The 13,118-nt window shown below is 48.9% G+C and overlaps 1 protein-coding gene across 3 annotated transcripts in view; it reads right to left on the bottom strand.

The window, feature by feature from the left end:
* LOC139545384 (probable E3 ubiquitin-protein ligase HECTD4) overlaps positions 1–13,118 on the bottom strand; it is a 79,616-nt gene that overhangs the window by 31,984 nt on the left and 34,514 nt on the right. For 2 of the 3 annotated variants that reach the window (XM_071353098.1, XM_071353099.1), the window contains exons 6-28: positions 9,600–9,738; positions 9,317–9,487; positions 9,025–9,217; positions 6,543–6,704; positions 6,315–6,428; positions 6,069–6,209; positions 5,676–5,908; positions 5,451–5,593; positions 5,247–5,317; positions 5,011–5,116; positions 4,655–4,775; positions 4,392–4,520; positions 3,903–4,027; positions 3,484–3,637; positions 3,196–3,296; positions 2,842–3,046; positions 2,489–2,713; positions 2,202–2,365; positions 1,798–2,043; positions 1,487–1,679; positions 1,300–1,404; positions 1,124–1,212; positions 844–1,010 (exon numbers count right to left, since the gene is read on the bottom strand). In XM_071353098.1, coding sequence (XP_071209199.1) covers positions 844–1,010; positions 1,124–1,212; positions 1,300–1,404; positions 1,487–1,679; positions 1,798–2,043; positions 2,202–2,365; positions 2,489–2,713; positions 2,842–3,046; positions 3,196–3,296; positions 3,484–3,637; positions 3,903–4,027; positions 4,392–4,520; positions 4,655–4,775; positions 5,011–5,116; positions 5,247–5,317; positions 5,451–5,593; positions 5,676–5,908; positions 6,069–6,209; positions 6,315–6,428; positions 6,543–6,704; positions 9,025–9,217; positions 9,317–9,487; positions 9,600–9,738 — 3,497 coding nt within the window. The remainder of the gene's footprint in view (positions 1–843; positions 1,011–1,123; positions 1,213–1,299; positions 1,405–1,486; positions 1,680–1,797; positions 2,044–2,201; positions 2,366–2,488; positions 2,714–2,841; positions 3,047–3,195; positions 3,297–3,483; positions 3,638–3,902; positions 4,028–4,391; positions 4,521–4,654; positions 4,776–5,010; positions 5,117–5,246; positions 5,318–5,450; positions 5,594–5,675; positions 5,909–6,068; positions 6,210–6,314; positions 6,429–6,542; positions 6,705–9,024; positions 9,218–9,316; positions 9,488–9,599; positions 9,739–13,118) is intronic. The other variant, XM_071353100.1, reaches the window with a different exon arrangement.

Raw genomic sequence — 13,118 nt, 5'->3', positions numbered from 1 at the left:
GGTTGGGGAGGTGCAATAGGCTGGGGAGGTGCAGGTTGGGGAGGTGCAGTAGGTTGGGGAGATGCAGTAGCTGGGGAGGTGCAGTGGGTTGGGGAGGTGCAGTAGGTTGGGGAGGTGCAGGTTGGAGAGGTGTAGTAGGCTGGGGAGGTGCAGTAGCTGGGGAGGTGCATGTTGGGGAGGTGCAGTAGGTTGGGGAGGTGGAGTAGGTTGGGGAGGTGAAGTAGGTTGGGGAGGTGCAGTAGGTTGGGGAAGTGCAGTAGGCTGGGGAGGTGCAGTAGACTGGGGAGGTGCAGTCGACTGGGGAGGTGCAGTAGGTTGGGGAGGTGCAGTAGGTTGTTGAGGTGCAGTAAGCTGGGGAGGTGCAGTAGGTTGGGGAGGTGGAGTAGGGTGGGGAGGTGTAGTAGGCTGGGGAGGTGCAGTAGGTTGGGGAGGTGCAGTAGGCTGGGGAGGTGCAGGTTGGGGAGGTGCAGTAGACTGGGGAGGTGCGGGTTGGGGAGGTGCTATAGGCTGGGGAGGTGCAGGTTGGGGAGGTGCAGTAGGTTGGGGAGGTGCAGTAGCTGGGGAGGTGCAGTGGGTTGGGGAGGTGCAGTAGGTTGGGGAGGTGCAGGTTGGAGAGGTGTAGTAGGCTGGGGAGGTGCAGTAGCTGGGGAGGTGCAGGTTGGGGGGGTGCAGTAGGTTGGGGAGGTGGAGTAGGTTGGGGAGGTGAAGTAGGTTGGGGAGGTGCAGTAGGTTGGGGAGGTGCAGTAGGCTGGGGAGGTGCAGTAGGTTGGGGAGATGCAGTAGGTTGGGGAGGTGCAGTAGGTTGGGGAGGTATAATGTAGGAAGGTGTAAGCTGAGTTGTACCTGGCGTGCCAGCAGGCGTGGTGTTCAGGCTCCTGCAGTGAGGAGCGATGGTGACGTGGAGCAGCAGCTCTGTGCGGTTCATCAGGCTCTTCACCAGGGCTTTGGTTTTGGTCAGCGGCACAGCACCTTTTAGGTGGACAGAGTTCACCTCCTGGAAGAACTTCTCCCTGTGGAGAAATTCAGATGATCACAAACCAGAAGACAACATGGAGTCTTCGAAAGCAGTGTAGATGTTACCTCATCAGTCAACATCTGTATTGTCACGTCGCTCTTCTCTTACCTCAGCGTGAGGACAACGTTTTCCAAATCACTGCAGTCCAGTGGGACCTCTTTTAGTGAACACAGCAATTCTAGTTCCTTCATTTTGTTCTGGGGAAACAAAAACAAATTATGTGAGCTGAACAGTGAACAATTTTAAGAGAATCTGTGGAGAATTAGAGGTAGAGGGATGTGTACCTCAAAGAAGTGGTAGTCATGGAAGAATGGAGCATTGTTCTCTAGCTTTCCCTGCTGAGCTTCCTCCACCTCGTTCTGCCACTTCTGTTCCAGCTCTGCTACACTCTGAGGGGGGGGGCAACAGACAAAGTTATACACACATACACACACTTGGAGAGGGAAAAGCTGAACTGTGCCACTTGTGTACCTGCAGCTGGCGCTCCATGGCGTTGATCTTCTTGAAAGTCTCGGCCATGATCTTACAGAGCAGGTCGTACTCCTCAGCGTGCTCCTCGCGGTACTGGAAGTTGACGAGTGACTGGAGAGCATCCACCAGCGTCAGATGCTTTATCACACACGACACTATGACCTCCTCCATAACGTCTGGCCTGATCACCTCCCTGACACGGGCAAGTCAGAGAGAAAGGGGGAGGAAAAGAAAGACAGTAATGACTGGTTAAAATAGAATTAGGATGGCAGTTGTGCAAGCCTGCCGTATATATCGTCACCCCTTCTCACTTGATGCTGGGACGGAACTGTGGTCGCCCCCTGCCGGACACCTCTCGTAGCCGGCCCATGATTCCTGGAGGCAGGCGGATACGGGGCAGGTCAAAGTAGGCCCCAGGCATGAGGCCCGGGGGAGGGATGAGGACATCAGAGGGGTAGGTGAACTCCTGGTCCTCCTCGATGGTGAGGGGTAAGGGTGAGGGGCTGGGGGTGAGGGCTGGAGAGAGGGCACCATTAGCCTCCACCTGCCATTGGCACCTGAAGGAAACACAAAACAGATAGTCTCTGCTGTGTCACACGTCATTTGACTAATTTATTCTTATTACAGTGGTTATACGACTGTGCTTCTACATTGCAGTGCATTTGCGCTATCTATAGGATGTGCTCTGTATCATTCTCCATTTATGCTGTGTCACCTTTGGAGCAGCTTGGAGCAGAGCAGGTCATGGCAAGCGTCCTCCTCTCGGGTTACTTCAGGTCCGTTGTAGAGGATGCGGAGCATGGAGCAGGCTAGTACAGACAGACCCAACGCCAGGTCTGCCAGGAAGGGGAGACCCCCAGAGACATCCTCCGATGACTCCTGGAGTGGGAAAACAGAGACAGTTCAATGTAACACTGTAACAACGTCTAGGTGTGTATGTCCAACATGGCAGCAACATGCCAGAACTCATGCGGTATTTTACAACTTCACAGCTGTGTGTACCTGGGCTCGGACAGTGCAGGAGAACCCCCACATGGCTTTGTCTGGGGTGTTGTGCTCGCGCCCACTCCTCATCTCAAAGGAGAACGTCACTGTGTCCCCCTCCACCTTGACCAGGTCTTTGGGCCAACCTGTCCCTAGGACACTGCGACTGCCATAGCCCAGAGTGTTGCCTCCATACTCAGTCACCTTGCGACTGTTAGTGTTGGGCCCGGCATACATCACCAACTGGAACATCAGAGAGAAAAGATCAAGTAAATACTCTTCCTCATAGAGCTTTGCAATACTTCACATGTTATGCCATAGCTTTACCAAGGAAACATGATGTGGGGTGTAGAGGTGCAGGGATTGGTCACCTTGTCGTAGTCGTACTGTGAGGAGCAGCGGGAGTCGAAGCGCAGGTAAAGGCAGCGTGCTCCTGGAATGTGTACCGTCTCTTTGAACTTATAGTTGTCTCGCACCGGGTGGACCGTCTCCACCGTCTTCCCAGCAGCCCACGGCGCAGGGATCTTCAGGCCTGTTAGGAAGCCTGGCTCCTCCCGCTCATCTAGGATTCTAAAGCTGGAGAAGGACAGACCGTCATCGGCGACAGAGAAAGTCGTCAGGGACAGAGGAACAGTCGTCAGGGACAGATACACAAACACACTTGGAAAACCAGGCTTATGGTCCTGATAAACCTGGCCTACACAGACGACCGTGTGTGCACTTACCTGTCATCAGCAGCAGCAGGCGTCTTTTGGCCCAGCGGCCCTCCAACCAATGGAGTGCTGTCAGTGAAGAGAGGAGACTGGGTCTTGAGCAGCAGAGCAGTCTGGGAAATGACCAGAGGAAACCCATATAAATACATACTCATTCTCCTTCCAAATTATCATCAACCTTCATTTAACAATCACCATATGTCTACCCATATTCCACCACAGAAACTAGAGATGACGGCCACAAGTTCTAAACCAGAGAAGAATATCTGCATTGAGGTGAGACTGTTTGAGTGCCCCCACCTGGCTGGTGTAGAGGACTAGCTGCACTAGTTGGGGCATGAGGGCGTCGGCGAGCGCAAGTGTCTGCAGGTTGGGGTGCATCAGAGAGGTGAGCAGAACCGGCAGCAGGTGCCCCAGCATTGTAGCCTTGGTAATCTGCTCCAAGCCCTTCAGCCTGCGGCCCAGGAGGAGAGGAAGAGGGGAGAGGGGGAGGAGGAGAGAAGAAGAGTAGGGACAAGGAGGAGAGAGGAAGAGGAGGAAAGAGAATGAGAGAGAAATGTGATATGAGAGGTATGTATAAGAAGAGGCAGACAGAAAGGGAACATGCAGATACACAGGCAACAGGTTGAGGGCTAGGGGTAAGCAGACAACAGGTAAAATGACAGGTAGACAGGCAACAGGTAGACAGGTAAAGCAGAGAGGGGAGTGGTGATGGTCACCTGGTCTCTCGATCGGTGATGTCACTGTTGATGAGGGCAGTGGTCACCTGTTGCAGGCTCTCCAGCACCTCGTCACACCCCACCAGGATCTTGGTGGCCAGCGACAGGATGCTGGTCTGCAGCTCCTGGGAACCACACACAGAAAAGGCAATGCTTCCGTAACAGTGCCTACTTGCTTACAACAGGAAAAACAACTACATGAATTCCAAAAAAATGTACAGTCGCAGCTATACTATGTGCCTGTGGGTAAGAAAACAAACACCCATAGATAAAAGCACTAAGAAAAAAGGGCTTACTGTTGAATATGCTAAATGGGGTGGCTATGCTGTGTCATGATTGAACATTTCCTTGCTCCATTGCTGCAGCAATTGAGGACCCGCTCAGAGAGAGAGAGAGGGAGAGCGAGAGAGAGAGGAAGAGAAGAGAGGGGCGGACATATGGACTCCACATGGACAGACAGCAGTAGGGGTATTTAAAGGGGGTGTTTACCTGTACCTTCATTGTTTCCCCTTGTAGGGAGTTGTCACTGTCGTCGTTGTCGTCGGGGCAGATCAGAACAGTGTTGCTAAGCAGGTGGTTCTGAATGGCCATGAGGTAGCGCAGGCTTGATGAGGCCACCTGGTAGAAGGGGAGGAGGGAAGTCAGTATGCAAGAGGCAACACACAATCTACTGCTGATTAGTCAACGGACGGTCTGACCAGACAAAGCCCAGTTGATCCTCGGTGTAGTTGAGCAGCGACAGAGACACATACTGGCACAGTGGAGAGAAGCTTCTGGAAGTCGTCCCTGGCGACAGTCTGACATTTGGTGATAAGACGGCAGGATTCACGGACAACGGTTTTCAGGATGCTGTGCAGGAGTTCATCACTGAGTCTGAAGGGGAAACACAGGAGAGAGATACTCAGACTGATTCAGCTGAACAACCCTCTAATACAGAGAGACAGTGTCATATTGCATTATTATTAATGGGATAGAACATTTTATGGCATCAGGTTACTCAGTGAAACCCTTTAGCTCTGGTTAGGGGAGGAATTGGGAGTTATTTTTCAAGCAGGAATGCATGAAATTGCAAAGTGTTGAGCAAATCTCTGCAATAGCTGTGCTCTACCTGTAGTGGTCATCTTCGTCACTCCCAAATCGATTTTTCTGCAGCTGGTCAGCCAGGTTGGTGAGGATGACATCACGGAGCTGAGACAGACCACTGTTCCTCTCCCCTAAAGATCACACAGATACACACAGACCACATTCAGCGATTACATTGTACCAGATACAAGCCCTATACGAAGATGACTAGAATGTGTTAAGAGTGTACATAAAGCCCAATGAGTAGGTTGCAACTATCACCTTCTGTCAGGACCAGCTTCAGCAGGTTGTTGAGTTCAGACTCCCCCTGATACAAGGTATTCAAACCCGAGCTACAGAGAGGGAGAGATAGAGACCGAGACAGTAGATGTCAATCAAGGGACCGATAGTTGTCTCAAAGTCCAGGTCTTTATGTGTGTCCTGTGTTTATGGTTATGGATTTGTGCTGTACTGAGTTGTGTTTACCTGATAGCCAGGCACACTTCTGCCTGGATCTCTGGTCCGATCTGATCCACCGGTGCCATGAGCAGCTGCCACAGGAGCAGACCTGAACGCCGCACGCTCTCCCTGTTCTGCTCCGACTGAGGGTTGAAGAACCTGAACACCACCTGAACGACAAACACCAACGTGTAAATATGAGTGATTTAGACGTCAGTTGGACTCCAGGCTGGACCTCCAGCTCCACCATACCTGGAACACCACCAGGATGCAGCGGATGATGCAGCTGTCCCCATTGACCATGGCTTTCTCCATGATGTCACATATGCTGCTGAAGTGGCGAGCATCGATGGGGTGCTGCTTGCCCAGGAGGGTGCCCAGGGGCAGGCTACTGCTGGCTGCCAGCAGGTTGAGCTGGTGGATGCACATAGCGCCCACATGGTGAAGCAGCTGGTTGATCACCTCACCGGTGGCCACGGTCTCCTCTGCAGCAGGGAGAAAGAGGAAGGGAGGGTAGTAACTATTAACTGCCTGATCTGACGTGAATGAAGAAGCTGGTTCAGACACTATTTAGCCTATGATTCTGCAGCACATCACTTGAGGTCAGCGTCGATTGACAAACAGGATTAGGGCTGTTTTGGTTACCTTTGGGTTCTTTGATGACATTGCTGACGCCAAGCCTATGGCACATGTGATGGAAGGCCTGGTTGCCAGGGTTACACCACTGGTCCATGTAGTCACTGGAGCAGGTCCAGATCAAGTTGTTGAGGGCGTCATAGCAGGCTCCTATAGCACATAGGAAAGGGTGCAGAGGTTACAACACAAATAAGTGCTGCACTTTATACATTTCAGCTCACACAGAAAAAACCTAATTCCTGAACAGGAGCTTACCTAGCCCTGCCACCTGGGCACCCCTGCCCAGAGAACTGCCAGGGGCATCAATGAGGTCTGCCCGGCTGCTGAACTGACCATCAGCTAGGTTGAACACCAGACTGGAGGAGAGGACTGATCAGAGAAAGAGAGGAAAGCAGTCAACAAACATGCCACTGACAGTAGAAAGAAAAGAGACTTAAAAACACAACAGAGATTCCCAGTGAAGATGAACATGTCTGCTCTTACTTTTCAGGGAGGACAGACCGCTGGTGCCTCCAAACAGGGAGCGTGTGGTAGAACTGCCAGACACGCCGGGCGGAGATGCCAGCATCACCAGAGAGGTCCCACACACATACATGGGCGTCTTCCTCAGAGTCTTCAGAGGGAGGCCACAGCTAGTGTTCACTGCTGTGGAAGAGGAGCAAAGACATGCTTCAACACACAACATAAATATACAGGACTAAGGGACGTGAAGTGTGAATCGCACAATGTGATGAGGATAATGGATTCAATCATCATTTTCACTGCCTGGTTATTACACATTTAATTAGATCTTATCTGTCGGAAAGATATCAGTTTGTCTCTGTGAATGGTTTGTCCTCTGACAAATCAACTGTACATTTCGGTGTTCCTCAAGGTTCCGTTTTAGGACCACTATTGTTTTCACTATATATTTTACCTCTTGGGGATGTCATTCGAAAACATAATGTTAACTTTCACTGCTATGCAAATGACACACAGCTGTACATTTCAATGAAACATGGTGAAGCCCCAAAATTGCCCTCGCTAGAAGCCTGTGTTTCAGACATAAGGAAGTGGATGGCTGAAAACGTTCTACTTTTAAACTCGGACAAGACAGAGATGCTTGTTCTAGGTCCCAAGAAACAAAGAGATCTTCTGTTAAATCTGACAATTAATCTTGATGGTTGTAAAGTCGTCTCAAATAAAACTGTGAAGGACCTCGGCGTTACTCTGGACACTGATCTCTCTTTTGACGAACAAATCAAGACTGTTTGAAGGACAGCTTTTTTCCATCTACGTAACATTGCAAAAATCTGAAATGTTCTGTCCAAAAATGATGCAGAAAAATTAATCCATGCTTTTGTTGCTTCTAGGTTAGACTACTGCAATGCTCTACTTTCCGGCTACCCGGATAAAGCACTAAATAAACTTCAGTTAGTGCTAAATACGGCTGCTAGAATCCTGACTAGAACCCCCCCAAAAAATCATATTACTCCAGTGCTAGCCTCCCTACACTGGCTTCCTGTTAAGGCAAGGGCTGATTTCAAGGTTTTACTGTTAACCTACAAAGCGTTACATGGGCTTGCTCCTACCTATCTTTCCGAGTTGGTCCTGCCGTACATACCTACATGTACGCTACGGTCACAAGACGCAGGCCTCCTAATTGTCCCTAGAATTTCTAAGCAAACAGCTGGAGGCAGGGCTTTCTCCTATAGATCTCAATTTTTATGGAATGGTCTGCCTACCCATGTGAGAGACGCAGACTCGGTCTCAACCTTTAAGTCTTTATTGAAGACTCATCTCTTCAGTAGGTCCTATGATTGAGTGTAGTCTGGCCCAGGAGTGTGAAGTTGAACGGAAAGGCTCTGGAGCAATGAACCGCCCTTGCTGTCTCTGCCTAGCCGGTTCCCCTCTCTCCACTGGGATTCTCTGCCTCTAACCCTATTACAGGGGCTGAGTCACTGGCTTACTGGTGCTCTTTCATGCCGTCCCTAGGAGGGGTGCGTCACTTGAGTGGGTTGAGTCACTGACGTGATCTTCCTGTCTGGGTTGGCGCCCCCCCCTTGGGTTGTGCCGTGGCGGAGATCTTTGTGGGCTATACTCGGCCTTGTCTCAGGATGATAAGTTGGTGGTTGAAGATATCCCTCTAGTGGTGTGGGGGCTGTGCCTTGGCAAAGTGGGTGAGGTTATATCCTTCCCGTTTGGCCCGGTCCGGGGGTATCATCGGATGGGGCCACAGTGTCTCCTGACCCCTCCTGTCTCAGCCTCCAGTATTTATGCTGCATTAGTTTATGTGTCGGGGGGCTAGGGTCAGTTTGTTATATCTAGAGTACTTGTCCTGTCTAATTCTCTCTTTCTTTCTCTCTCTCGGAGGACCTGAGCCCTAGGACCATGCCTCAGGACGACCTGACATGATGACTCCTTGCTGTCCCCAGTCCACCTGGCATTGCTGCTGCTTCAGTTTCAACTGTTCTGCCTGTTCAACGGACGTGCTACCTGTCCCAGACCTGCTGTTTTCAACTCTCTAGAGACCTCAGGAGCGGTAGAGATACTCTTAATGATCGGCTATGAAAAGCCAACTGATATTTACTCCTGAGGTGCTGCACCCTCGACAACTACTGTGATTATTATTATTTGACCACGCTGGTCATCTATGAACATTTGAACATCTTGGCCATGTTCTGTTATAATCTCCACCCGGCACAGCCAGAAGAGGACTGGCCACCCCTCATAGCCTGGTTCCTCTCTAGGTTCCTTCCTAGGTTTTGGCCTTTCTAGGGAGTTTTTCCTAGCCACCGTGCTTCTACACCTGCATTGCTTGCTGTTTGGGGTTTTAGGCTGGGTTTCTGTACAGCACTTTGAGATATCAGCTGATGTACGAAGGGCTATATAAATACATTTGATTTAATTGAGTGTGAAACAATGTGTATATATATCTAAATAGTGAGGGTGTATTATGAGTATTGAGTGTGAGTGTGAGTATTACCGGACTGCTCCTCCTTGACAGTGTTGGAGATGGCAGAGCCGGTGAGAGCGGCCAGCGTGGCGGAGTGGGAGGCGCGGAAGCGCGACATGCGGCTCAGCAGCAGCTCGTTTAGACACTTGGAAGACTCGCCCTCCTTCCGTGTCAGGATCACCCTCTCCTGCAGGACGTCTGCCACACACAACCCTGTCTCCAGCTGCACCGGGGGGAGGAGGGACAGGGGGGTGAGAGAGGGGAACGAGGGAAGAGCTTTGCTAAGCATTGTTGAGAGGCTAGATGAAGCATGCTCACTTACCGACAGCTGAAAGACATCCATGAAGATGGAGTGGCCTTTCTGGGTCTTCTCGTTAAGGCTGGCGGGAGACCACACCCAGTACAGGTAGGTTCCATCTGAGCACAGGTGCAGCGTGGTCACGCTGCTGCCCACAGGGAAGTGGTGGGCTGGCATTGACACGATCTGGCACACCTGAAACGGGTAGAAAGAGCACAGTCAGTCTTTTAGTGGAGATACACTACTGTGTAATTGAGTCATCATAAGTGACGTCATGAAGTCTGTTGCTAGATGCCAGCTGGCGTACCTGAAGGGTGAAGGGGTCGATGACGTGGCACAGCTGATGGGGCTTGAAATCAAAGGAGGCGGGGCGGTGGAGAAGGCGGCCACTGCTGAACACCACCCAGCCCGCCTCAAACTCCTCATTCCGACAGTACACAAACCCTCTGCACAAACACAAAACCAGGCTCTCCATTTCCTATGACATTTTGCTCAGAAAGTGAAATCAGAGGGGGATTTCCAGTAGGGCAGAAGAAGGGAACAGGAGGTGTCCCTGTGGTAAGGGTATTTTAGTGTGGCACTCTCACTTTTTGGGAGGGTAGATATTGCAGATAGATTGTGGCTTCCATCAATGTAATTGTCTGTATAATTTCCAATCCCCCATACATTTGTTTGTGTGTGTGTGTATATACACATATACACACACACATACAGTACCAGTCAAAAGTTTGGACACACCTACTCATTCAAGGTTTTTTCTTTATTTTACTATTTTATACATTGTAGAATAATAGTGACATCAAAACTATGAAATAACAAATATGGAATCATGTAGTAACCAAAAAAATGTTAAACAAAGTTTCTCTCCTTCCTAATGCATTTGAGCCAATCAGTTGTGTTGTGACAAGGTAGGGGTGGTATACAGAAGATAGCCCTATTTTGGTAAACGACCAAGTCCATATTATGGAAAGAACAGCTCAAATAAGCAAAGAGAAACGACAGTCCATCATTACTTTAAGACATGAAGGTCAGTCAATGCGGAAAATTTCAAGAACTTTTAAAGTTTCTTCAAGTGCAGTCGTAAAAAACCATCAAGCGCTATAATGAAACTGGCTCTCATGACGACAGCCACAGGAAAGGAAGACCCAGAGTTAACTCTGTTGCAGAGGATAAGTTTTTGATTTTTGGTTCTATCTGCCGTGTCTTTGTGAGACGCAGAGTAGGTGAACGGATGATCTCCGCATGTATGGTTCCCACCGTGAAGTATGGAGGAGGAGGGTGATGTTGTGGGGGTGCTTTGCTGGTGACACTGTTTGTTATTTATTTAGAATTCAAGGCACACTTTACCAGCATGGCTACCACAGCATTCTGCAGCGATACGCCTTCCCATCTGTTTTGCACTTAGTTTGACTATCATTTGTTTTTCAACAGGACAATGACCTAAAACACACCTCCAGGCTGTGAAAGGGCAATTTGACCAAGAAGGATAGTGATGGAGTGCTGCATCAAATGACCTGGCCTCCACAATCATCCGACCTCAACCCAATTGAGATGGTTTGAGATGAGTTGGACCGCAGAGTGAAGGAAAAGCAGCCAACAAGTGCTCAGCATATGTGGGAACTCATTCAAGATGGTTGGAAAAGCATTCCAGGTAAAGCTGGTTGAGAGAATGCCAAGTGTGCAAAGCTGTCATCAAGGCAAAGTGTGGCTACTTTGAAGAATCTCAAATATAAAATATAAAATATATTTTGATTTGTTTAACACTTCTTTGGTTACTACATGATTCCATATGTGTTATTTCATAGTTTTGATTCACTGTTATTCAACAATGCAGAACATTTTAAAATAAAGAAAAACCCTTGAATGAGTAGGTGTGTCCAAACTTTTGACTGGTAGTGTGTGTGTGTGTGTGTGTGTGTGTGTGTGTGTGTGTGTGTGTGTGTGTGTGTGTGTGTGTGTGTGTGTGTGTGTGTGTGTGTGTGTGTGTGTGTGTGTATATACAGTGGGGAGAACAAGTATTTGATACACTGCCGATTTTGCAGGTTTTCCTACTTACAAAGCATGTAGAGGTCTGTCATTTTTATCATAGGTACACTTCAACTGTGAGAGACGGAATCTAAAACAAAAATCCAGAAAATCACATTGTATGATTTTTAAGTAATTAATTAGCATTTTATTGCATGACATAAGTATTTGATCACCTACCAACCAGTAAGAATTCCGGCTCTCACAGACCTGTTAGTTTTTCTTTAAGAAGCCCTCCTGTTCTCCACTCATTACCTGTATTAACTGCACCTGTTTGAACTCGTTACCTGTATAAAAGACACCTGTCCACACACTCAATCAAACAGACTCCAACCTCTCCACAATGGCCAAGACCAGAGAGCTGTGTAAGGACATCAGGGATAAATTGTAGACCTGTACAAGGCTGGGATGGGCTACAGGACAATAGCCAAGCAGCTTGGTGAGAAGGCAACAACTGTTGGCACAATTATTAGAAAATGGAAGAAGTTCAAGATGACGGTCAATCACCCTCGGTCTGGGGCTCCATGCAAGATCTCACCTCGTGGGGCATCAATGATCATGAGGAATGTGAGGGATCAGCCCAGAACTACACGGCAGGACCTGGTCAATGACCTGAAGAGAGCTGGGACCACAGTCTCAAAGAAAACCATTAGTAACACACTACGCCGTCATGGATTAAAATCCTGCAGCGCACGCAAGGTCCCCCTGCTCAAGCCAGCGCATGTCCAGGCCCGTCTGAAGTTTGCCAATGACCATCTGGATGATCCAGAGGAGGAATGGGAGAAGGTCATGTGGTCTGATGAGACAAAAATAGAGCTTTTTGCTCTAAACTCCACTCGCCGTGTTTGGAGGAATAGAAGGATGAGTACAACCCCAAGAACACCATCCCAACCGTGAAGCATGGAGGTGGAAACATCATTCTTTGGGGATGCTTTTCTGCAAAGGGGACAGGACGACTGCACCGTATTGAGGGGAGGATGGACGGGGCCATGTATCGCGAGATCTTGACCAACAACCTCCTTCCCTCAGTAAGAGCATTGAAGATGGGTCGTGGCTGGGTCTTCCAGCATGACAACGACCCGAAACACACAGCCAGGGCAACTAAGGAGTGGCTCCGTAAGAAGCATCTCAAGGTCCTGGAGTGGCCTAGCCAGTCTCCAGACCTGAACCCAATAGAAAATCTTTGGAGGGAGCCGAAAGTCCGTATTGCCCAGCGACAGCCCCGAAACCTGAAGGATCTGGAGAAGGTCTGTATGGAGGAGTGGGCCAAAATCCCTGCTGCAGTGTGTGCAAACCTGGTCAAGAACTACAGGAAACGTATGATCTCTGTAATTGCAAACTAAGGTTTCTGTACCAAATATTCAGTTCTGCTTTTCTGATGTATCAAATACTTATGTCATGCAATAAAATGCAAATTAATTACTTAAAAATCATACAATGTGATTTTCTGGATTTTTGTTTTAGATTCCTTCTCTCACAGTTGAAGTGTACCTATGATAAAAATTACAGACCTCTACATGCTTTGTAAGTAGGAAAACCTGCAAAATTGTCAGTGTATCAAATACTTGTTCTCCCCACTGTATATATACATACACTAATGGACAACAACTCTTAGGCTTCTACTTCCAGCATATACATACATTTTCCTCTCACTCTGCATTATCACTCTCTCCGCATTATCATTACATCTGCATTGTCATTCCATCCGCATTATCGATCTCTCTGCATTATCATCCAATCTGCATTATCTCTCTGCATTATCGCTCCCTCTGCATTATCGCTCCCTCTGCATATGAAAGCA

Source organism: Salvelinus alpinus, chromosome 19, assembly GCF_045679555.1.
Source record: "Salvelinus alpinus chromosome 19, SLU_Salpinus.1, whole genome shotgun sequence".
Classification (NCBI taxonomy): domain Eukaryota; kingdom Metazoa; phylum Chordata; class Actinopteri; order Salmoniformes; family Salmonidae; genus Salvelinus; species Salvelinus alpinus.
This window is presented reverse-complemented; position numbering and strand designations above follow the sequence as displayed.